The sequence below is a fragment of the Molothrus aeneus genome, chromosome 1 (genome assembly GCF_037042795.1).
Source record: "Molothrus aeneus isolate 106 chromosome 1, BPBGC_Maene_1.0, whole genome shotgun sequence".
NCBI lineage: Eukaryota > Metazoa > Chordata > Aves > Passeriformes > Icteridae > Molothrus > Molothrus aeneus.
In genome coordinates this window covers 66,300,526-66,326,805 of record NC_089646.1, presented here as the reverse complement: position 1 = coordinate 66,326,805, position 26,280 = coordinate 66,300,526, and the positions used below count along the sequence as shown (strand labels likewise).

The 26,280-nt window shown below is 38.2% G+C and overlaps 1 protein-coding gene across 1 annotated transcript in view; it reads right to left on the bottom strand.

Moving 5' to 3' along the window:
* LOC136571660 (uncharacterized) overlaps positions 1 to 26,280 on the bottom strand; it is a 116,598-nt gene that overhangs the window by 81,081 nt on the left and 9,237 nt on the right. Inside the window, exons 3-7 of the mRNA XM_066572271.1 lie at positions 21,066 to 21,329; positions 20,624 to 20,762; positions 8,470 to 8,552; positions 4,281 to 4,394; positions 1,480 to 1,499 (exon numbers count right to left, since the gene is read on the bottom strand). Coding sequence (XP_066428368.1) covers positions 1,480 to 1,499; positions 4,281 to 4,394; positions 8,470 to 8,552; positions 20,624 to 20,762; positions 21,066 to 21,329 — 620 coding nt within the window. The remainder of the gene's footprint in view (positions 1 to 1,479; positions 1,500 to 4,280; positions 4,395 to 8,469; positions 8,553 to 20,623; positions 20,763 to 21,065; positions 21,330 to 26,280) is intronic.

The following is a 26,280-nucleotide window of genomic DNA, read 5'->3' as shown; positions in this document are numbered from 1 at the left end:
TTCACCATCCTCTTGCTACCTCTTTTGAACAAGGGCTGCATCTGCTCCGGATGGATGCAAGTGAGAACCAAAGGCTGGTCCAATGCCCTGGAATTGCAGGGGGATTGGACCCTGCAATTCCAGACTTGCAAGAATATGACTCTAGATAGGATTTACCAGCTTGTCTGCTGCATCAAGATACTGTCTGGTGTTGCACTGACCAGCCTGCAGCTGAGCCACCATGGGCAGCACGTGGCACTGCTGTGTGGGGCACTGGGTACTCCCCCACAAAAGGCAGTGCCCTACAATTAATTGGTTTTATAGAAGCTGGCCAGAGTCAGCTTAACACATTTGGAGTAGAGCAGAAAATATTTCAAAGCAGCATTTAGCCTGGGTAGGAGCTACAGGCACGTTGTTAAAAAGCTAATTGCATGGAGACAAAGGATGATCGTTACTTTTATATTAGTGTGTAATGTTAACCCTTGAGAGCTGTGTTTGATGATAAGTTGTTGGCAATTGAAACTGCTAGTTTTTATATTTAAACTCAAGCCTGAAGATTCCTAAAGTCACAGAAAGTGGGTTTTTTTTTTTTGGTTTTTTTTTTTTTTTATTAAGACAAATGAAGGGTTTTGAAATCTGGGGTTTTTTCACATCTCCTCTAGAACTATACATAAAAAGCAATGTTAAAGCACTGAAATGTTAAAATTATTTCTCACATCTGTTTATTTATACATGTTCAGGAAATCTGGCTTTATAGTGACAGTCATGAGGAACATTTTTTTCCTCAAATTTTCTTTCAGGGAACAGAAGAAGACAGCTAGAGAGCTTCTGAGAGCAGGTTTTGGTCTGCAAGGTCTAAATTCCTCCAAACTTTCCTCCTTTTTTCTCAAGGTTACAGATGTCACCCGTATTGTTTAGACAATAGTCAGAAATAATATAGATGTTCTGCTGCAGATTACATGGGCTTTTAACTCCAGGAACACAAATCTCAGAGAAAGGAGCTTCAGACATGATGTGGTGCAAGGCAAGGTCCTGGGCTGGGCTCTCTAGGAAGGCCAGCAAAGCGCTTGGTGAGCACCTGGCATCTACCAGGCTGTGACTGCAGCAGGGATGGACCTGAAATATGCAACCACACCTGCCTGTTGTCTTAATCTCTTTGCCCCCACCTCATCTTTTGGACTCATCCCCCTCACCCTCAACTCAGTGGACCCAAGCAAAAGCCTGCTGCTCAGAGCAAGGCGGTACATGGGCACAGAGGGAAAGGCACTCGTGTGAGATGGAAGCTGAAGCCTGTGGGCTTCTGCAGCCAAAATGATCTTTTTATTATATATGTGTATAATGCCCACTGTAAGGAGGTTTGACTATGGCCTACGGATGTGAGACACCACTGTCAAATTAATATGAATGGAAAAGGACAAGCATGCTCTAGCAATGGAAGAAAAAATCACAATTATCAGAAAAATATTTGTGATCACAAAAGAATATCTTGTTCTTACTCACCAATCTCCCCTTTGGCAAGCCTTAAAAGGGAAGAGCGTACGAGAGAAGGAAAAGAAGAGAGAAAAAAATCATTGGGAGAGGCAGGGGGTGGGGGGGAAGAGAGAGACTGAGACAGTGGATACTTTTAACTTGTCACAGTACAACACTAGCTTTTAACTAATACAGGATATGTACAGCTTTGAAGACTGCTGGTCATACAGTACTTTATGATAAATACATTTTATGGGATTTTGTTTCTAAAGAGGATTTTGTAAAATAACCTAGCCCAATAAATGATTTACCAGCTGCAATAAAAGATCAAGGAAATTGCTCAGATTGCATCTTGGAGCATCTAAAACTCTGAAGTTTATGGAGATGTAAGCTGCCCCCAGATCTACAGTGCTATTAAAAATTTTTGTAGTAGCTAATTATCTTGCATTGCATTTTTTAAAAGGTAGCAATTGTAGTAGAGAGGAAGGTCTGGAAACAGACAAAGAGGAGTTGATGCCCTTTGATGGAGAAAGTAGGAAAGAAGGAAAAGAGGAGACAGACAGAAATGAGTAGCAATGGAAACATCATGCTGGTACAGTAACAAATGGAATTAACAACTCACAAGGTATCAGATTCCCGATTAGATTACCTGAATTAACTCTATAGTTAAAAAATAGATTATTAATACATTATTATATTATTATACATTCTTTACACTACATGCTATGTGTAACACCTATGTTACTTGACCAAGAGTGGAGTAATTCCATTTTCCTATTTTTTTTTCTTCTGAATAATGGGATGACCACAAGTGAAGCAGAAAGCAAAGAGATTCCCTCTAAATTCTGTTTAGTTCCAATATCATAGGACTTGAACATAACAAATATGTAAATAAAGCAAGTACTGGTCCTTATTTCCAACAGGATGATGGATGCAGTAAATAGAATGGCATATTGAAATAACAAAATACTGGCCTCAGCTAGGACAGGCAGCACCCTAACACATGCCTTGTTGCTTTTGTTTTGTACCAGGAAGATCTGGTTCATGCCCTGTAACTTCTTGCGCCCAGATATAACTCTGCCTGCACAGGGAATCCTGGCAAAGTCAGTGTCCCTGCAGGCATGGGGCTCAGGGACAGCTGGGCTCCCTAGGAAAGGACAAAGAAAAGAAACAGAAAACAAAATGGAAGAAAGGGCAGATGTTTTCTCTTATGCTCCAAATCAAAAGGTGAGGTGCATGCCAACAGAGACAAGTGCCTCTCTCCTCTGCTTCTCCAGATACCTTGTGCAATTTCAAAAGCCATGGAGTTCAAAGCCTGGGGCCAGGCTGATAAGGGTGGAGTTGAGCCCCTCTCCCAACATTTTAAGCAGAACAACTTTGAAAAGAATAAAGGATCAACACTGCTAACTTTAAAGGTAGACAGAATCACAGAATGGTTTGGGTTAGCAGGGACCCTAAAAGCTGTCTAGTTCCAAACCCTCTGCCATGGGTAGGGATACATTCCACCAGACCAGGAGGTCCAGGACTCCATCCAAGCTGGCCTTGAACACTTCCAGGGATAGGGCATATACAATTAAATATTAATTCTATCACTGTAACTGTGCAAGACACGGAAGAGAGAAAGTGAAGTTCACCACTGCAGAAAGCAAGCAACTTGAGATAGATAATTGATGATAATTTGGTTAATTTAATTTGAAAATTGAGGTAGGTAAAATGAAACAGTGGGAGCTGGCAAGGATATTTGGATGAGCACTGCTGCTCTAAAATCTATTCTTATATTATGGCCAGGATGGGGGAGTCCTTAATTGTCCAAAATAACCATAATTAATCCAGCAGAATTATGAAAGCATAATTATATGAGTGTGTGCTATTCTCCAGCTTGATTTATGCCTTCTCTAATGTTCAGGGTTAATCACTTCTAGGTCTGAGTTCAGATTATCACAGTGAAAATGCATTTGTGTCTGTAAGGTCTTTACCCAACTTCCTGCCAATTTTAAAGGCACCAAGGCAAACGAGAGCAGGGCATAGACAGCACTAGAGATGGTGAGGGCTGCTTGGCTTGCTGGTGAGATAATCCTGTCTCATGTTTTGATAGGGAAACGATTTAAAATTAAATTTTCATAGACATACACCCTATTCTGATGTTTGTTTTCTGGATACTTAGTTTGAAACTCTAGGGGCTGATTTGGAGAAGATGATGGGTTCCAGAAATGTACATTACAGCTGGATTTTGAATATTCAAAGCACAGTAGGGAGCTATATGAAAGATTATCAGATCATTTCATTTAGTAAAGGATTGGGTCTTCATTGTTTTTTACTAATTACCAATAACTGTCCAACTTTTGCAATTACCTAGAAGATGATATTCCAGGATATATAATTATAAGTAAATGAAAAGATTTCATTTTGATGTAGTCTTTTTAATTTCACTTTAATTTATCTGTTCATTTTAAGTCATTCCCCATATGTGTATTTTATAACAGAGAACAGTAATAATATTTAAAGTAACATCCAAAAAAGGTAGTGTATTGCTCCTAAAATGCTGAAAAGATTATGCTGAAAATCTTTTTGCCTTTATTCCCCTGACACAGCTTCTCAAAACAATGTAGCAATGCCAAAATTGCATTCTCAGACAAAAAGTGCTTCTAAATTTTCTAATTCAACTTCAATCATAAATACTAAGAAGTCCAAGAAAATACCATGGGGTTTGTGTTTTGTTTTTTGGGGTTTTTTTGGTCCAAAAACTTTCATCTAAATGTAGAAGCCTCTGTAATGCACATATGGCAAGGCAAACTTTTGGGCTGTGAAACTTTGATGCTGAGATCACTTACCACACAGAAAAGGTATATTTCTCCAAGTCTTCCAAATAAAAATTGCTCTCTGCAGATGTTTTCCCTTCTTGGCTTGCATTGTTCTCTGGACCTGATTTTAATTCGCAGCATTGGTCAGGTGGGTTATTCCTGCTGACCTTTAAATGAAAAGAAGAAACAAGTTAGAATACTAAAGTAATTAGCAGGACACAGCTAGCAAAGTACGAGGTGCCACTTTCTCTGTTTTGAATTCTAGCTCTGTTTTTACTCTATAACAAACGTAGGAAACAGCAGTGGCAAAGCTGCTTTGAGTATGTATTCAAAACACTTTGAATAGACTAGCTATTTAAATTGGAAGGGACCTACAACAAGCATCTGTGGTGCAATTCAGGGCTGACCAAAAGTTAAAGCATGCTGTTAAGGACACTGTCCAAATGTCTCTTAAACACTGCCAGGCTGGGGGCATCAACCACCTCTCTAGGAAGCCTGTTCCAGGCTTTTGGCCACCCTCTCAGTAAAGAATTGCTTCCTGCTGTCCAGTCTGAACCTCCCCTGGTGCGTCTTTGAAACATTCACATATGTGCTGTCGCTGGATATGAGCGAGAAGATCTCAGCACCTCCCTTTCCACCTTCTCTCCCCAGGAAGCTGACGAGAACAAGGTTCCCCCGAATCTGCTTTTCTCCAAGCAAGAGAACTCCTCTGCCGTTCCTGACAGGACGTGCCCTGCAGCGCCCTATTTTCACCTCCTCTGGACACATCCAAGGACCTTTTTAATCTTCTAAAATGGTGGGGCGTGGAGCTGCACAGAGAATATTTTTCTGTGAATTGATTTATGCTCCTATGGGGCTGTGACAAACTCTCTCAAGGAGGTGCAAGATCACGGTGACACCAGCAGTCAGCCACTCTTCCTCCACTTGCTTGCTTTTTCCAGTCTTGGACATCACACTCTGCCAGTGCAAAAATCTGGATGTAAGTAAGTCATATGGAAGGACCTGACCTGGGAATTGAGTTAATACTGTTTGGATTCTTTTTTTTTTCCCTTTTTTTTATTAACTGGGTTAGCTCTCAGCTGGACCCATTCTGATCCAGGCCACTCTGCCCCAGCTGCCAGCACAAAGGAGAGGGACAGTACCTCATCCTTCAGTGCTGGTGCCAGCTTATGCTCATTTACACTATTCTATGAGCTACAAAGTAGAGGATCCTGATTTGGCTCATCCCTGGAATAACACCTTTGCATGCACAGGGTCTGATTCAGCACTGGCATCACTGGTTTCTGAGCTGACTACCAGATTCCCTGCATGTTTGGCATTATTGCCCCTGGACAGAGAGCCAAACATCACTTCCACGAAGAAACACAATGAGGTCATAATTTACCAGACAAACATCTGCAGGTGACTTTCACGGCGATATCTATTAATACCTTCCCAGGCACAATACCAAACTCTGCAAAGGGTTTGCTAACATTTAGTGAACAAGTCTAGAGAGGGCAAGTGGATGGATGCATTGGTGCAGTCACATCACTCTGCACTTTGCTAATTACGAAAACTACAAAATCTTTTTGCTTAGATCTGCTGGTTTTTGGTTTTTGTTTTTGGGGTTTTTTTTAACTCTGTAAACTATTTTGCTTTAAAAGGTGAATTTGTATTCTGAATCTTGGGTTACATGGATCTCATGCACATTTTGAATTTCAATCACGACTGCCCAGCTTTATTCCCTAGAAGACAAGGTTTCAGAATCTGTAGTGTGTGCAAGGTGCCTTGTTTGCACTATTTTCTCCATTAAACTATTCCTGTGCAAAGTACATGTAAAGACATTATTTAAGACATAAATCCCAAAGGTGTTAAAAAGTATTATGAGTTAATTTCTCTGAGACTGTGTTTTCTTGTCTGAGGTACAAAAAGCAGGAACTCAGTCATCTGCATGAGGTTGGCATTATAACCACAGAATATGTTTCACTTCTCTCCGAAGTCACTGACTGTGAGCATTCTCTCTTTTATTGCTACCATCCAATATCTGAATACATGCAGTGATTTGCACACTCATTGCAAAAAACAGCTCAATTGTCCCTAATGTCCATCACTCAGAATACACTTAGAGGGAGAGTTTTGCAACTCTTTAGCATAGACGAATTTGGGGTAGGGAGGGCAAAGTAGAGAAATCTATATTCCCCAGAAAGTTGAGGTCAGATTCAAAGAACTTTCTCATTCCTTTTCAAAATAAAATAAATTAAAATAAAATAAAATAAAATAAAATAAAATAAAATAAAATAAAATAAAATAAAATAATTAAGAAGTAAAAAATTTAAAATAAATATAAAATAAAATAAAATAAAATAAAATAAAATGCCTAATAATAAAAATAATAAAACATTTTTAAAATGATAAAAAATAATAAAAATAAAAATAAAAAATAAACAATTAAAAATAAACAATAAACAATTAAAAATTAAAAATTAAAAATTAAATAAAATTATTTAATTTTTGAAATAAAATAAAATATCTGTTTACAAAAAGAAAAGGGACTTCTGAGGAGAATAAACATGAACTTAGACTTGTGTCTTTTTCTTTAAGTATGTTCTTTGCATTAGTTTGTCATTATTTCCTATATACAATTGTTAGGTAAAGTCATTTTAGAAGATGCTTTCCAGACATACAATTAGGCCCAAATTATATAAATCAGGCCAAATGCCTAAATCTTGAACATGCTAAAACAAGATTCTTTCTGAACATTAGGATTCACTCACCCCATTAAAAAATGAGGGGCTCTCACAACCTCTGAAAGGAGATTTCACATGCTCACATTTCTTTTGTGCAGAAGGATTCTCATAAGAGGCTCAGTTCAGGAATCTATTCAAACATGTCAATAACTGTAAGCTTGTGAGTCATTTCAGTGAGACCAAAGGGACTAGACAGTGCTGAATTGCCCATGGGTTTATGCACCTCACTGAAACCAGGTCACTTTAATGTGGCTTTGAGAGCCACCCACAACTGAAGTTCCTATAAGACTACGGCATTTTGTTCAAAGGCATTGTGCTATTATGGGATTGTAGGAAATGAATTTCACTCTGCCACTCCCATGGGTTGGGCCGGGTTGCTTTGCCCATTACACCCACTCCATCGGTCCTTAAATCATCCCTCCTCTATATATAAGGCTGAACACACTCACACATGCACACCTCAGTCTGCAGCTAAATTTATATGAAGCTCTGTTTTCTTCAAGTTACCTTTATCTTCCTGGAAAAATAAATCACATGGAAACTTAGACATCGAAAGACAAGGGAATATCCAGCTGGCCAATCTGGTTTTGCTCACAAATGTAGATCATTACTCTACTAAAGTTGGAAGTTGTAATTATAATCCCCAGCTATTGAGTATTTGTGCTACACTGCACAAGTTTTTGGGTACTCTGAGTACTGTGGCGATTTTTTGTTATGGGCAATTAAAAGGATTAAAAATGCTTCAGAGTGTATCTAGAGCAGGGTGAGACAAATAACCAGAATTATTAATTTGAATGTTCATTCTTGCAGTTCATTCACTGCAGCCATACTGATTTAAGGATAGAAGTGGAGTAACACTTACTGAGAAAAAATTGCAACTATCATTGGAAAATACCTAATTTAATAATACAGTGCAGAGGGAAGCAATTTTCAGGAATACAAAATCTTCTTTGTGTCTTGCTTCTCAGGATCTACATTAAATCGGAAAGTTTCTGTAGCATCTCAACCTGAAAGTGTTATCATATTGCAGATAAAATTCCATGGTTACTTGTACTGAGGACACAATATTTGTTCACAAATTGATGGTGTCGTTGGCCAGGATACTACAAATACGGATACTAAAATTTTCTGATGGTCCTCTGCACAAGTACATGAGAGCTTGAAGTTCATGGATGCATATGAAACATATCTCATGTTTACACATTACTGAAGTTATGTCATCCTGCAGCTTGATCAAGCTTGTGTTGTTTGATTGCTTGGTGGTCTTTCCTCCTTTGAAGTTTCATTGCTAGAGAGACTAACTATACAGGAGACAGCAATACACCTGGTCATGTGAAGCCTTATTGTGGCTATTAAAAAATTCACAGGGATAGATTAAAGAAACACAACAACCAGAGCAAGCAAGACCACAAATTGTTCTCAGATGATACAAGCTCCAGTGGCTTCTCTGTGAGCTTTAAGGGAAATGGTGATGTTCATATCAAAACCAGTACCTTGTGATGTTCTTCTTGGACCTTCTTCAGCCCAAACAAGCCACAGTGCTTGTGTGCATTGCCATGGCAATCTTGGTAATCCTCTGTAAGGAAAAAAACAAACACAAACAAAACTAATTCTAAATTAATTTTATATTTGTGCACAAGGTAAAACTCTGGAAAGGATTCAGCTGGGTTTTGGTCCCTCTCCCAACAAGATGCTGACTAACTTCAGGACGATGGTTTTTCCCCTTCATCTGAGTTATAAATAGGTGGCTATTTCTCTCCTACATTCTGAAAGTGTTAGTATGATAAATGCAGAGAAGACTTCAGATGCTGTGGTGTTGGAAATAACAATTGCCTAGATTAAAAACAGGGGGAAAATTAGAAATAAAGAAATAATAGACACGAGAAGAGTGACAGAGGAGGGTATTTTAAACACCCTTGGAATTGTTCTTCAGAAGACAGAAGGAGGTTAATTTTATTATATGGGCATAGTTGTGGATCAAGAATGAGGCACAGGGACATGAAGTACTAGAATAAACTTTTCTTAGAAAACACGTCACGCATCCCTCAAGCTCCTGAAAAGCACTGGAACTGTGACCTGTGGAATGATCAAAAATGTACTCCCACATCATAGTAAGCAGTGGTATGGCAAAAATAAAAGTCTGTATTACATGTTTTAATGTACAGCACATGGAGAATAAGCCAAAAACACACTTAACAATTATTTCTATTATTTTCTTTTTAAGATATGTTGAGTTACACACAGTAAAAGACAGACAAGTTTATTTAAAATCACAGTACAGGAAGGATCTGCTCTTAGGTGTTACAGTGGTTGATACCCAATATATGCACATACCATGTCACAGTTTTAAGTCCGTGTTTGTGTACACACCTATGGATATATTTCTTACTTTCTACATATATATAGACTAATGTACAGGTGTATCTATGTTGAGGAATGAGGAATTTACAGATATTTACATCATCTGGGGTGAAAGAAGAGGCCTACTGAAATCAGCAAGACAGCTTAAAATCCTGCTGCTGGGTATGTCACGTGTGCGCACACATGCAGTATAACCTGTTCAAACTGTCTCTACATATTTTGTATATGGGATAACTGTATGGACCCATAAAAACACATTAAAATATAAATATACCTTTGTAAAGATGGTTCTTGTGGTTTTCTTTGTTTAATTTTTCTTCTTCAATTTTTTTCCCCAGTGCACAAAAATGGGTTTCCAAACAGCCTTGCTGAAATGATGAATACTTTAACAATGTTTTTGGAGTCAAATGAATAAAGCAGTAATTATCTTGGCAAAAAAAATAAAGGACAATAAAAAGAATAAAGAAAACAATAATATTCTACATTTAAGAAATGGGAGGGAGAAGGACCTCAAGTCTGTTATTTAATCATGACGTGCTCTTTTTATATTTTATTTGTAAGGCTCTGAATGCTCTTTTCTTTGTATACCAGTGAGCTCATTACTTTAATTCCTCATAGATTTCTCTGAACAATTTTTGCTAAGTAAAAACACAATGTAATTCTTCAATAGCTGTAACAGTAAGAAGCTGCTCAAATTAAAGATCAATAAAAAGTACAGAAAAAATCTGTATGAAAATAAATAAATAAAAGAGGAGATGGGAAATGCCTGCAATTAGACAGGATGAAAAATCTGAAAAGAAATTAAATTTAGTTGTAATACATTTCCCATTCTTTTCTTCATGAAAATTACTACTGAAGTGGTTTTTTTTCTGTAATTTAAATGTTAAGCTGCCAGATGTGTGTCTCATGCTTGAAGAGTTGAAGCTTTGCATTATTTAGCATATTAAGATTCACAGAATTTAAAAAAGGGCTCCTTTATTGCCTGGAGGTTCTAATTAAGTAAACCTTAGCCTGGTACATTTAAAACTTGCAATACAAGAGATTTTACTTCCTTTTTTTCTCAGTAGCCAAATCTCATCAATATAATAAATATGGAAAATACTTAAGATGATACAATTTTTCTTTGGCTTGAGGAATTAAACCTATCTATTATTTTAAGAAGTTTTTAATAGAGGCCAGCAATCAGAAAGACATTTAAAGACTCCAGTCTACTTTTTAATCATTGGAGTTGCTCCTACTTAGTGGTTGGGGGGAAGGGAATGTGTCTTATAAAACTGAACTGTGTAGAAATTTTCTTCCACATGCAGAAAACAAAGCAGTTCTGAGAGAGAAATGAGAACCACACCATTCTTTATTATTAAATTTCATTTTACTTTTTTATAACTTTTATAATTGACCACAGAATCCTAATAAAGCATTAATTAGCTGCACTATCAGCAATTTCTCCATTGAAAGAGGTGGGACTGCTGCATCAGAAACTGTAATAGCATAGAAATTCCTTTGACATAGAGTACCCATAAATCATACCTTAAATACAGTTATTTTTGCCATTTTAGAAAATGTCAAAGGTGTCAACTTTGTCCAGATATAACACTTAGCAGTGACTATTTTAGTAAATTGACTCAAAATACATTTTGTTCCCTGACAGGGGAACATAATATCATTCATTATAAAAATGAACAATTTGAAGAGGAGAAAACAGCACCAAGAAAGAATGATCAGAGACAGGTATCATAGCTGTGACAAAGGCACAGTGGCAGATGTAGACTCTCTGTTAATGGACTTATTTGGAAGTCAAGAAACATGCATAAAAGCAGGAAAATATGATTACACCAGAGCATGGAAAAGGCAATAAGATTCTTAACCCAAAGTTATAAATCTGTGATCAGCTATTTATAAGAAGTCCAACTGAATAAGTTAAATGTCTCCATTCATATAAGCCAAATAGGAAAAATAGGGTGGCATTTTTTCCCACCACTGTGGAACAGGCATGACAAAACCAATGTCTGGATTTGGAAAATCGTGGTGATATGAAGGTTATTTGCAGACCTTGACAATGCTGAGAGCAGTCATTTTTGGGTCATATTAAGTCCCAACCAAACAGTTTAGACACCACATGGATCATGCCTGATAAGGGATACAAAGAAAGGGTTACTGGTACAAAATCCCTGAGCTCTTCTGGGACCTGAGTTTTTAAAATACCATGGAAAGAGGTTGGAAACAAAACCATTATTGCTACTCTGTTACCTTTCTCCACATCAGCCTTCTCAGGGCAATAGCAGAGCATGGCCTTTAAAATCACCCTTTAGAGGGTGTCTTACTGCTTCCAAAGCCTTGGAGAATAAAACATTTTTTACCCTCTGCCTTCAGCCTGGAAGTTATCATCTTTGGTTATGTCTTCTGTAACAAGTACTGTGTTGCAATAGGAGTGAACCTGCAGAATGTAACCAAGGTTTGGGGCAACACCACTGAACAGTGGGGACCCCACTGTGTGTTGAAGATTTCATGTCAGACCAGCTGTTTAGTCTGGCCCTGGTAACTGGCCCATTAATACCTGATATATACATTTAAAGTATATCCCCTTGCTCAGCTTCACCCTAAATGCATATAGGTCTGATACGACTAAATATTTATTATTTATTTGGGGGGGGGGGGGGGCGGGGGAGGGGGTGGGCATGGGGAGTCTAAATGATTTTTTTAAAATATGGGCAAAAAGAAATTGCACAGCTAGGAAATTACACAAGTTTGATGGGAACTACTTCTGATTTATATGGGGTCAAAGAAGAGAAGAAAAGTGCAATGCCTTCTGATAGCTGCAATCTCTCTAAGTCAGTAGGAAAGGGGTTTAGAGTGGTACAATCCAAGACTGAAGCAGAAGACAAAGAAATCACCACAGCAGGAACAGAAAATAAGATTAAGATCCTATTTAGACTCCCTTCCTAGTAATGCACTGGTCTATGGGAAATCAAATAGCATGGCAAGACCTGGAAAATTGAAGAGTTTGAATTGTGAGGATTTCAGAACCAGAATCTGACTTTGATCCTAATTGGAAAAATCAATGCAATCCTTTATACAGTCCTGCTCAGAGAAGGAAAAGACCAGCACAGAAAGAAGTTTCCGCCGTATGTGGCTCTGCCTCTGGGGCCCTACCTGTATTAAAAAATGACGCCCAAGCAATCTTCATTTTATAATATCACTTTGTTTCCTTTAAAGTGGCACCCATGAGGAAAAATAGCCTTTTCTTTGTTTGGATTGGTTTTTTGTTTCGGTTTGGTTTGTTTTTTGGTTTTTTGGGTGTTTGTTTGTTTGTTTAGGTAAATATTTTTGCATCTGCATACAAATTTTATGTAGAAGCAAACAGCACCTCAGTAGGGAAAGAACATCATTGCAGTATAAGGGGAAATATCGCAATGAAGATTCACTGGTTTTCATAAAATTGTTTCTGAAATGCTTGTGAGCATAAATACAATCCTCTCAATGAAACAATTTCTCCCTTATATAAACACATTTTAACAAATGTAAAGCCTCCTCTCCAAAGGCAATGATAAAATTAGAATGAAGCTGTTTTTGTGTTTGGTATTTTGATATTGAAGGAACATTTTAATAAATTCTGAATACAGTTTTGAGTGTTATCTGCTGCTCTGTAATAAGCCCCTTGGTTAGCCTGATGCCATCTTTGCTTAGACATTATTCTGAAGCTTTGTTCTGACAGAAATGTCTTTTGACGTCACAAAAGGACAAAATTCACTTCCCAACGTTTCTCCACAAATGCAGGAAGGGTGTTGAATTTGAAACCTTAAATATGAACAATATTGAACATCTTATTTTCAATACTCAGTTTGTTTTAGAAGACAGACATCAAGCAAAAGATTCCTTCTGAGGTAGAAGATCTGAAAATAGGAGCTAAAACTTTATCCTGGGTATGCCCTAGAAAGGTGATAGAATCGAGAGCTGAAGGAATCACAGAGGTTCTGTCAAACCCCAAAAATGAGCAGAATGCCAGTTGCTTGTAAAGTTTGACTAAGACTAACAATATTTATGAGAAATATTTCATGTGTTTTCAGGGGTTTTACTTGTGGTGCCTAAAAACTGAGGGCTTTGAAAAAAGAAATTAGGCTTCATATGAGAGAAAGGGGATAAGGTGCCTGCTGGGATGAGTATTGGTGGAGAAAAAAATGCAGGCACTGTTGAAGCTTCAAATTAAACATTCAGTACAGTACAAATCCTAGTTTATATGTCATCCTGCAGAAAGTATCTGGGGATTTCAAAATGAAGCTTTTTTTCTCTCCATCATTCTGAGTGCAGATAATGAGTTTAGTGGTGACATTACTGACAGTGTTCCATCACAGAAGACCAATGCTTTAGTGATGTAACTTTTGAAACAAGTTTTTCATTAAAATAATATGCAATGGATGCAGTACCAGAAACTGAGCTGATCAAGGAAAATTTCTGTTGTGTCATGAATAAAGATAAGCAAAAAACTTTTTTCACCTAATTCAAAATGCATGTATATTTTGGAGATCAGCTTGTAGTTCAGGTAAACTCAGAACTTTTTTTTTTTTTTTTTAAGTCCTCAGTCAATTATAGTATTATCTCTTAAATATACCTAGGCAGATGTGATGATGATGCAAAATAATGCTCTTTGAACCTTGTTTTGATAAAAGTTGTAGTAATTCAGTACTTTCCAAATCAGGCCACTTCTGTAACTGCATCGTTTCAGGGTATTTGTAAGAGGCTGTCTTGAACTGAAAATGTGGGTTCTAAAATGCTGTGTTTGCCACTGGGTCTCTGCCAAACTCCACATAAATATTTTGAATAAAAATTCAACATGCTAGTTTTAGATCTAGATAAACATTAGTGATGGGAAGAAGGGAGAAGGGATACCTGTCTACCTGCACACCTAATAACTGGGTTTTAAGACACACTCCAAAGGTGGAAACATCCAAATGTTGGCAAGGAAAAGAAATCAGGAAAAAAAAATTAAAAGCAAACAAAAGCAAATGTCAAACACCACTAAGCATTATTTTAAAACCCTTTTGTTCATGTAGGCCACTTAGGGTTTTTACTATTTTGAGTATTTTAAGTTGCTTTGCACAACTAGTGTTGGGTAAATGAACAAAATAAATTTCAAAGTAGATTCTACTAATGCAGAAGTTGAACAAAATTTCTAAGCTAGGGCTCTGTTCATATCCCTAGAAGAACCAACATCTAGAAAAGACACGTAAGGTGTTGATCTTATCAGGACATGTAATGAGAACCCTTGAAAGATTGAAAATAATTATTATTTTTTTCTGTAATATGCTTAACATTTTGTCACAAGCACCCTTTTAACAAAAAATGACACCAGCTCTGTATTCTACTTCTCACGCATCTATGATAGTCAGTGTCAATATTCAGCATTTATGAATGCTGTCTTGGCAATGCCATACTAGCTCCTACCTTTATTTGTGCCCACTTAACATGAGATACTCAGCCCGTGCACCTATAATAGCAGATGCATAGTTCTAGCCTTCCTGGACAGTCAACAGAGCAAGATGGCTCCAAAGAAATTGGTTTTGAATGACATTTCATGAGTTGCTGTGAAAGGGAAGTTGGCATTAGCTTCAAAATAACATTCATCCAAAATTCTATTGCATTATTTCAGGGAGCCCACAGACTTGAAGAAGATAAGAAGCTACTGTTTACATAGATAAGAGGTAGCTGTCAGACCTCAGGTAGCTCTCTCTTACCTAACATTTCGCAATTCAGTGTCTAACCATGACCTATTACAGCTTCCTGGTACAGAAGGAAAGTCACCCTCTCCCTTCAACAGGTGTGATTAATTTATTCCCACTTGCACTTTCATCTCCTTGCACTGGCCTAGGCTATGAAGTGGGAGTAGATATCCAGATATCCTTGATACCTTCAAATACCTGTCTCATGGTAAATCTGGCCTCTGGCCATTATGGTGGTCTTTGAGTTTAGGAGAGGACTTAGGGGTTATATTACTCAATTCTCAGATAAATACATTTTACCTGGTACTTCAAAACAAAAAAAATACTAAACTAACAAAAAAATCCCAAAGACAACCAATAAACAAATAAACAAATAAACAAATAGACAAAATCAAGATAATAAAAAACCACCATAGCAACTTCCCAGGCTTTGCCTTTGGAAGAAATCCCATGCCCCAAAAGCAAATGTTACCTGATGTAAATACAGACAGGCACTTTTATGCAATTTAGCTCAGCACAATTAACAAAGGATACTGCTATTAATGTGCTGCAGGAAGAAAAAAGTACTTCCCAAGCACCTAACAGCAACATGTTGTGATCCATGGATATAAATGACCAAATAAAATGAAAGGATGTAAAAATGTCACGGAAACACCAGCCGTAATCTAATGTTGTCAGTGCACTGCACACACACCTTGTAATTACTAACACATTTGGCCTACAAATATATTTTAGACAGGAGACTCCACTGCTTCTGTACCTTTTTGCCTAAGCTGCTTTTGATCCCTAACAATTGATTTAAACTCTTCCATCACTTCCTTTGCCCAGTGAAATAATGATGAGATGATATCACAGGGTGAGGGTGAAGGCAAATGGGGGTATTTACACACATGCCAGGCAGATCTACTTGCAAACTTTCAGTAAATTAAGTAACACAATAAAACTCCTAACCTGCTGGAAGCATTTTAAGCTCTTCTCTTTTCCTCACAGCTTCTTCTGACACACACGCTTCTCCTCCTTTCGCAGCATTAAACTGCTTTTCCACTTCCTTTACAACAGTGGGAATACTTCCCTTATGGGTGTCAGGATCTTTCGGGGAGGTCAGAGGTTGCCCTGCAGAGGAAATGACAAGCTGTGAAATGTAAAAGAACAATTCCTTCCACATGTTTCCTTGCTCCAGGAGCAGTAAGGGGTTGTCGGCTAGCATCACGATGGGATGGGCCAGGCCTTTGTCTTAGCAGTCCTGTCAAAACTAATTTACAATTAAAGACTTGTGCAACTGTTTAAAGCTTTACAGCCCTGGTGAGTTTCAAGGACTGCTGAAGCCAAGTGGTACAAACCAACCTTATTAACAGCAAGGCAGACAGACAGAAGGAAGGTAGACCAAAAAATACTCTAAATTGTACAGTAACCAGAAAAATTGTACACCTGAAAATTGACTCTCTCTCTCTCTAATATTTATTTCTGTTTTAAGCTCATAGTCTGTGAACTAAAGGCATTTCAGTGGTTCTAACTCTTCTTCTGGTTGATGCGTAGGGCACAGGAGCCACATGCACTGCTGTTAGACAGCAGACCTTGCAAGGGGAAAGAAAAAAATAAAGTGCAAGAGAATAATGAGATATTTGTTCATTGTAAAAAAAATGAGTGTCCTTAAAACCATTCCCAAACAGCTGCATATTTTTTCTTTTTGCTCCCACTGTAGAGCAGAGGCGAATAAGGGACAAGCAGACTTTCTGGAAAGAAGATTTTAGACTCAGAAAATCTGCATGTAGATGTTTAGTCCAACACAAAACAGCTGAGGTTGAGGAAGACTTTCTGTGTGACAAATCTACCCAGCAAAGCAATAGCAACAAACATTTCTGCTAGCCCAGACACTGGGAGCAGTGTATTCATGCTAATGCGACGCTGTACCAGTTCTACTACAGCAAGATCATCCTGGGGCTGGGACCTAACTAGCTACCTTTGAACACTTTCCCTCAAAATCTTGTCTGATAACACCTTTCCTCCAGCACAGTCAGGCTAAGTAAAACTTCTTCCTTGATTTCATACTCCAGAGCTTGGGAAAATTACTGCTTAAAAAAAATGCACAATCAGTCATGACTCTTTAGGTTCACCAAAAATACATGAAGCTTAGAACTAAAAAATAGAAAAGTACTACTTCAGTATCCTAATCTCCAGTGACTGTTCCACCTGCTACCTTATAAGCACCCCTTTTACGTCTTGGGTGCATGTCAGTATGTGCTGGTACAGTGCTGACCATAGCTTCAGGACTTCAAAATGGCCAACCTTAAAGTGGCATGAATGTCAACTGTAATGTGAAAGGTTTTCCTTTGGTTCTAAAAACTACAGTGAATAACATCATTCCTAGCTTTCCACTTGCCTGTTTTATCTGATCACAAGTTCAGATGGGCACAAAATGGTGTTTGTGTGTCAAGTCAGATCAACAGCACAGCTGCAAAAGAAAGCATTTGGATGAAGGTTCCCAACAAATGTGGAGCAACACTTTCCAAATGAGCCTGTGTCTGACCTAAAAGTGTTTGAGCTGTAGAAGTAATATATGAGTGCTGTCCATCAACTATTCTGAGGATGAAAGGGCTGCCGATTCCAAAAAATACTGTTATGCTGACATTTTGCACATGTAAATCCCCTCTTCCTGTGGATGCTAAAGTCAAAAGTGGTCCTGCTGGATTTCACTGTGAGAACGTTTTCTTGATGGATTTGCATATTTAGTGTCTATATGGAGACTCACAGTTTTGAAGTTGTCATGCATTTTGGAAGCTCTTATTACTTAGATCCAAGCCTATCAAGGCAACATTCCTGGTAGTTGCATCAAATTTTCTTACCTAAGCTCCTTCTACTAGAGCTGTTACCACCTTTCACAAAACAGTAGATAACGAATTCTACTTAGAAATTGCCATTTATTCTCTGACAGGGACTGTTGATCCTGTAAGGAGCAACAGATCAACAGCAAAATATTTTCATAAGAAAAACAAAGGACGGTGGTGGCAGAAGCAGAAGCTGTCTTCTGCCATGAACCTTTTAGAGAATACCACTTCAAAAGAATGGAGAGAAGATATGGTTTGGACTAAGAGACACGCCAGATCTGATAATATGCATCTTTGATCTGCAAAGGAGGTAGAATGGGAGGCATTATGTTGCATTTCCCTGCACTGTGCTCTAGACCAGAGAGCCTGTGCAGAAGGGAAGAGCTTTACCTAGCCCTACATGGAGCTGTGGCTTAAAAGAATAATGTAGCCTGGAGTTAATGGAAATAATATGAAGGTTCTGTTTTAAGCTTCTAAAACCAAGACAAACTTGAAGTGAAGGCTAAAACACCATCTTCTAACCTGCTTTATTTCACTTATATGTTGCAGTACAACATATGGTATTGATATATAAGATCACTCACTATTTAGACTACTGCAGTAGAGTGAGTTACAGAGCACCCGTCTTCGTTTAGACTGTTCTTGCTTTCCCTGGTTTGTGTCTCAACCTTAATGCCACTCTAACAGAGCTTTTCCCTCCCCACCCCAGTTTTTGGTGGTTTAACATATATAATATTGTATTTATAGGACATATCAATGTGCGACAGCTTGCCACAGATCATAAACACATTTTTCTGCTGAAACTGTTGGTTGTGATTTTCACCACGTGACCTCCAGTTCTCTAAGGTTTGTTCCTTTAATTGTAAATAGCCAGAAAGTCATCAAGCTAGCATTTAATAAACTTTTAATTTGAAAAGGATTACCACATGTTGTGTTTGTTTACCCATTATTAAATCTCTTAGCAACATATCACCAGCAGACACAGCATACTGTAGCACTGCATAGATACATTAAAAAACAAACCCATGGGGGATATCGACAGCTAATAATATCTTTAAAGAATGCTCCAAGAAAAATAAATAAATAAATATAAGCAATATCAAAAATTGCCCCTAAAAGTTTTGTTTGTGCAAATCTGTTTGGCAGGAAAATTACAGATCTTCCATGATCGCCTTATCGGCAAATTTCAGAGGTCTACATGCAAAAGAGGACATACACTAATGCTCTTTTTCAGTTCTTAAAAACATGTCTTTCTTGACTTTTCAAACTGAGCATCATGAGTTTTCCAAGTGTTTCCAGAAAGCATGACCTAATTAGCTGCACCCTCTATGTGCAGTTCCAAACGCATGTGAAGATTGATGGTAGGACCAAAAAAGTTTGATCCATTAAGAGTTTGTCCATAATTCTTCACTGCTGATAGGTGTTGCCTGCAATTCTACCTTTTGGATCTGCTATTAATGGGTTGCTGCATCTCAAAGCAACTTAGCAGATATGTAGAAGATATATGACAACAAAAAAGTCTTTAATCCTCAGTATAGTGTGTTTACGCCTCCATGCTTCTCTTGTCAGGGTGGTTATATAAAAGCCTTTTGATCACAGTGCAGTTGCTGCTTAGCCTAAAAGCATCTCAGGGCAAATCTCATTTTCTTTATCTTTTAAATCACCACTAACTCTCTGAAAAATACTTCTCCTGGACTCTTTTCAAGTTATGCTTCCAACCTGAGCTGCCCATTTACCATGCTAAATGATTACTGCTTATGCATTCTTTCTTTCCTTTCCTTTCCATAGCCTCTTCTTTATCCTCCTGTGCCCTCTACAGTGCATCATTACTGCTGTTCTTAAATGCCTAAGGAACCTCTGTCCTGAATAAATAATTCTCTGCTTTAGTTCTATACATAATATTCACACATACACTACAATCTATGAGTTGACTGAATGCTTCAGTTCATTAAACAAGAGGGAATATAAAAATATCTGTATAGCAAAAATGAATTATTTTTATTCATGGAAGTCTCATCCCATGTGCTGAAAAAGGAAAAGAACAACAACAGCATCCTATAATTCTTCTCATTACTGGATTCCTACCAGTAGAGGAGCAATTTGTGAGTCCATTGCAATATGGTCAGTTGTGTCCTCTGTGTAGCTGCATCAGAAGGTTCACAGAGGCCAGGGACGATCAGTTTAAAAAGAACATTCAGTGATTTTTTGAGAAAGCTTCTGGGGAGGTCTGCTGTACATGAGCAAATGATAATTGTCCTTCCTAAGAGTTATCACTTGATTGAATTTTAACAGAATTTCAGAGGAGTAGCATAAGGCATGCTTCTGATGTCAGAACTATCTCCCTGCCAAATCTGAAGTCCTTGTTGTAGCCCAGGGAGGTGCTAAAGTTCTTCCAGAAGTACACAAAAAGCATCTTTTTCTTTTCTCTTCCTGTAAGCTTGGAGCCATAAACAGCTGAACTGTTATTGCTGTGACATTCCAAGCATTATTCAGCCTTAAGCACAGGCCAGCATGGCCATTCCACCCTCAGCAATGAAGCTGGTTTGAACTGTTCACACCTGAAAACAAAGTTAAACCATCTTAATAAAAAGAGTCAGAGTATTCCTGCTATAACACATGTTGGACCCAAATCTGAATGAAGAAAATCTAGCTTAACAAAAACAATAATGACTGGCCAACATTGAAATGAAACTATGGGTTGATCCAGTGAAAAGTTGAATGTAAACATCAAAGTTTGAATCCATCACCTTGTGGTCCAGACTGTACAACATTTTCTGAGAAACCATTCTTTTCAGCAGTGCTTGAATACATAAGAAGTTCAGGTGGTAATTGAACATGCATACCATGCTTATTTTGTTTATCTGAATCCTGCGGTAGTTTAATTATCTAGGAAGAGAAAGAAAAAGAAAAAAAAAAGTAGTTTGGAATTCCACAAAGCCAGAACATGCTTGTTGCACACTGTTTGTGAAGCCTAGCAGTCCAAGATGTTGTTATAAGAATTTTAGGAAATTCATGATTCTCTGTACTCTGCTTACTACACTTTTCTCCCATATAATTTTCCCATGTACTTCTTCCCCATGCTTAATGATTAAAGCAGACATCCCAGTAAATGGGAGATGAGCCACAATCCAATTTCAGAATCAAAAAGAAAAATATAGAGAAAACTAAACAATCTTTTAAAATACAAACCTGAAAGTAGAGATTGCATAACCAATGATCCAAGTCCTGAGAAATAAAATCTTCAATTTTTTTGAATCGGTCAATTTTGGAGTCATAATGTCCTCTGAGGAAGGGACATTTAAATTTTCCTTCCAAAGCATTGAAATTGTTATCACATAAGGGAAAAGCTCCCCATCCCACTTCTCGATCAATCCAGGTATAGGTGCCACGAAGAAGGAAGAGTTCAAAGAGGAGTACCATGCCTGGTTTCACAGCTTTTCTATGTGGTAGAACCTAGAAAAGGAGGAAAAAAGATTTATTGGTTACAAAAACAACACAAGGGAACTAACTTTCTTTTATCATATAAAGCTCTACAAACATCATACCTTTGGTTCAATTTTGCACACTAAAACAAGTAACAATTCTTCCCAAAAATCATATATTTGAACAATTTTCCACTCCAACAAAAAATGCTGTGCTTTTTCTAGTGTGGTTATTTTATTATTTCTTTTCTTTCCCCCTTTGCTTTCAGAAAGCATTCATATTCTGTCTTTATTTACCAGTGGTGGAAAAACATTGCCACAAGAAATCTTTAAGAGAGAATAACAAACTAACTTGGAAATCTGAGGTGTCCCTGTGAGGGCTTGCTGAGATTCACCACTGGTTTAGTTTTGCAGCAGCTTTGGAAAGTTCATCCAAACACCCAATAAGAACACTTGCAAACTTGCTCCTCACTGAGTCACAAACTCTTCTCCACCCAGTTGTGGGAACAATGTTGGTACTTAATAGCTTTCTTCCTTTAAATTAAAGCTCTTAGTGAAAAGTATGTGGACCTCAGTGTAGGGTTTAAAAGGATTTTAAGGTAAAAACTTCTCACAGAGAACTGGCAAACACAGATTGCGCTTTTCATAAGATAGGTGTAGATATTCTTCTAAGCAGCTTGGAGGTGTGGAAGACAGTTACCAATGCCTTAGGGCCTGAAGCAATTGTGTTCCCATAGCAAAGACTTGAAATCTAGTGGTGAAGAAACACTCCGAAGTAATGAACTTATGTAAATCCATCTGTAAGGTTTTGGTGGGTACAGAAGAAAGAAGGGTAAACACAAAGAAAAAGAAATTTGGTCCTCTGCCACATTTTTAACTGTTTTCATTAATTAAAGTGGGCATTGACCCAGGTGCTGTTGAACAATTCTAATACATTCAAAAGGACAAATAAAACAAAACTTCCACAAAAGCTCGAACACAGAAGATGACTGCCATCATGCCCAGGCTAACAGCTATGAAGGGTAGTCACCTTGGGAACAAGGGGAGCAAATACATCAGCTACACCCCTCACACAGTGAAATATCTGCTTCACCACTGCTCCTACACATTGTCCTGAGAGAACTGTGACTGCCTAATCTCTTAAATAAACAATCTTGGATGCTTCTTTAATGGAGACAATTTTCTCTTATTTGCATATTTTTCATATTTTGCCGTTCCCATTTCAGTCTTCACCGTTCATAGCAGCAAATGCCTTGGTACACTTGCCTGCTCAACATTACCTTGCCTTCCAGCCAAGGCAGAGAAAGAGGAGTCTTTTCTCCTTCTCTCCTCACTGTGAACAGACACGTACTTGTAGAAGGCCACAATATTCAGTAGCATCCTCTCACTCTGAATATCCTCAGTACAGGATACACCCTCAGTACTTCTTGGAAGTCAAGAATTAGACCTCCAAATAAAAGAGATCCATTCAAACCAATGACTCACTATGAACAGCCTAAAATGCCAAAGTCTTCTCAACTTAGTGAGGACTTCCTCAATCAGACGACATTGTGCAGCCAATAAACATCCACAAATCTTTACTGCTTCAAATATTTCTAAGTACACACTTCAACACAGCTCTTTCTTGATGTGTATATTTAAATACAAGTGTCACTTCTTTCATACTCCTGACTGAACAGTAGGTAAGATAATAAGCATAACTCAGGTGCAGCAAAGCTTTTTGTCTCTTTTTCTGAAGCAGCAAGGGATTTGCCTACACCAATAACTGCCATGTTAGGAGATGACAAGTGCTCTCAGTCGCGCTGCATCTACAACTTTTTTTGAAGAGGTGAATATAAATTACTATTTCTAATAATATGCCTCCCTTTTTGAAGTTTTATATTGTGATTAGATAGTCATTTAAGGAAATCTTTTTAAATTATAAATATTGTCATTATTATGTACGTGTACTTTATATTAATTATGTAAATATATTCTAAGACTTAGTTTAGGCTTAAAATGAAACAGAAGCATCTGTTGAAAAATGCCATAACCCTGTGGCAGCTGCTATTAAACCATTAACAGTATCAGGTTTCATTTAAACCAGATTTACCATTTTCTGTAACAGCCCGTGGGAAAGCTAAAAACATTAGGCACAAATTACTGACAAAAGAGATCCTTAATCAAGCCATACATTTCATTTGGCTAGCTGGGTGCTAGATAGTAACCTGTGTGCTACAAATTAAAGGTGATGGTTATAAGGCTGTGATCAAAGACAGTTACCTGCATTATCAAACAATCCCAAACCACTCACAGATGAAATCACTGCTCTATCACAGCCCCCTTTTCAGTTTCTCTCTTGCTTCCCAGGCTGACTCTTGTCTTAATAATTTCAACAGTATATGCTCTTCTGACAGCTTACATATAAACAGACAGTGGTCAAGCAGCTGGTGTAAGAGTAATCATTGTCACTATTAAAATTTTATTTCTTTGTTTCTGGTTCACAGTTATTGTTCATTTGCTGTTAAGCTTTTATCCTAGATTTAAACTGCAGACTCACTCTTTGGGACTGGAAGCATCCTTTTGATTGCAGCTACAGGAGCTGGGTGTTTAAACCATGCCATGATGGAAGCACATAATCATGAAACATAAGCAAGGACTTCATAATACACCTGTCTGCTACAGGGTCTGAGGTTGTATAGACTACAGGGAGTCCTTAAGCATGAGCACTGGGTGCCTGACCCAGGTAGGACAGTGTCACGCATCTCAGTTTACACAGTCAAATAAAACATACCTGATAAATAAGAAATTTCTTTCTGTTGAATCCATACAAAAATCCCAGCCAAGCTTCTACCTGTTACTCTATGCCATCATGCCAAGCATTCATGCAGGTGCCTTTGGGTCCGTGCTAAACCTTTTCCCACTGCCACAACAAACACACTCTCTGTCACAGCTCACCATCCCACACCTGCAGGGTCAGAAAGCCCTGGGAGAGAGGAGAGAGCTGAGTCCTGTGCCACCTGCCCTTCATTAGCTTCCTCCTCGGCTCTGAGCCTGAGTTGGGATTTGGGACATGGCCAGCATGGCCCTTAGGCACGGATGCACAAAGGCATTTAGGCAGATAGCTCCAATTGAAATCCACGGACCTTGAATGCCTTTGTGCCTCTGTGGGTTTGAGCTGTTGTGCTCAGGTACAGAGCAGGAAACAGCTCAGGTAACTGGAGGAGGAGGACGGGGATCAGTAACTTCTTCAGGAGACTCAAAGCAGTGCCTGGGATAGACAAGGCACAGGCAGCTCAAACTGAGCAGTTTGTTCTGACGGATTTTTTGGTTCTGAACGGAAAAAAAATAAAACTAGCAGTTATATTTTCCCTACTGGTGCCAACCCCTCATTTGAGGCACTATCTGGTAAATTAATCCACAAGCCTGCACCCACATTGTCGACATTCAAAGAGCATATACTACCAAGAACATCTTCCTGGGTTTTGAGGGGTCTACTCTCCAACACCTTACCTCAATGTTTCTCCTTGCTCAGGTCAAATTTCCACTGAGGTCTGTGAGATATAGAGGGTTTTACAGTGCTATGAAAGCATTGAGTACCCCCCTTTTACTGGTGTAATTTCTTCTGCAAAGAGAGATGCAGCAGAGAATAAATAATGCTTGTGTGTGCCTGCACAGGCACAAGTAATACTTCTTAGTCTGCAGTTAACAGTGTTGCATTTAATTGAATTAAATCATAATGAACTAAAATTATCTCCTGCCACTATTTCTAAATTCAACTGTTTTATATCAGTTTTATTGTAATATATCTTACTTCCCCATATGCCACCATAGTTTCACTCTATAGAGAGAATGAATTCTATTTGAATATTTCAATAAACATATCCAGTGGGAGCTTTTGGGGTTTTTGTCTGACTTACTTTTGTCTGGCTTTAACCCTGTCAGAGAAGAAATAAACTTTTCTTCTTTCCTTTGCACCTTCAAATAGTTTCAATTTAGAAAAAAAATGTACAAAAGTCACACTACATAATTCATATACACAAAAATTTGACCAATACAACTCAAACAGATTAAGGTGAATTAAAATATGCAAAGGCAATTCAATATTTACTTGTTATAAAGAAGAAGCTTGAAAAATGTCATATAAACAAACAGCCCATTTCTGATTATAAAAACAGCAGCACATGAATGTCACTGGTGTAAAACACAGGTAGAAAACCTTTTAAATAGGAAACAGCTCCCATCATTAACAAAGAACAATTACTTTACTATGTCAAATTAATAGTGCTGGAGATGAGGCTGTTTTTGCCCAATTAAAGAGGAGCTTTCACAACCAGACTTCAAACTCTCCCTGTTTATGTGCAAGGCTAACATACAGGCAGGGAGAAGGGCATTCTTAGGAAGTGTTTGTGTAACTCTGAAATTTATAAAAGGCCAGAGGGGAGGAAATAGAAACCTGGACTGAAGTAAAAATAAAATATCATGTTATTAGGGTTTTTCCAAAAGTCCCTATCTATCACCAGAATGTTCTGGAATAGCTGAAAACTTATTTCCCCAGCTTTCCATCATTGCCTGTCTTCAAACAGGTATCTGAATACAAAATAACACACAAATCAGAGGAGGACCATACAATGACATATCATTAATTTCTCCACAATTTTTTTTCCCCCTGTTCTTTAAGAGAATAGGCCTTTCAAGTCTGGCACAGGTAAAATGACTCCCCAACTCCTCTCTGTGCAGTTTGCTGGTCTTTAAGCAGTAACTCCATCTTTCCTGGCACCTAGCCTCCCTGACAGCAGTGGACCAGACTATGGACCAGAAGCTGTTGAGCCACAGCACACAGGCTCAGGCTCATGATCTGCCAGGGGCACAGGGCAGCAGGATTTGTAAGCAGGCACTTTATTCACTGCTTTCAGCAGTGGCAGAGAGCAGGATTCCTCCTGGCACGCTGTGCTAAATCACCCCAGTGTCTTCTCAGAGCCACACCGAGTGCTCCCATGCAA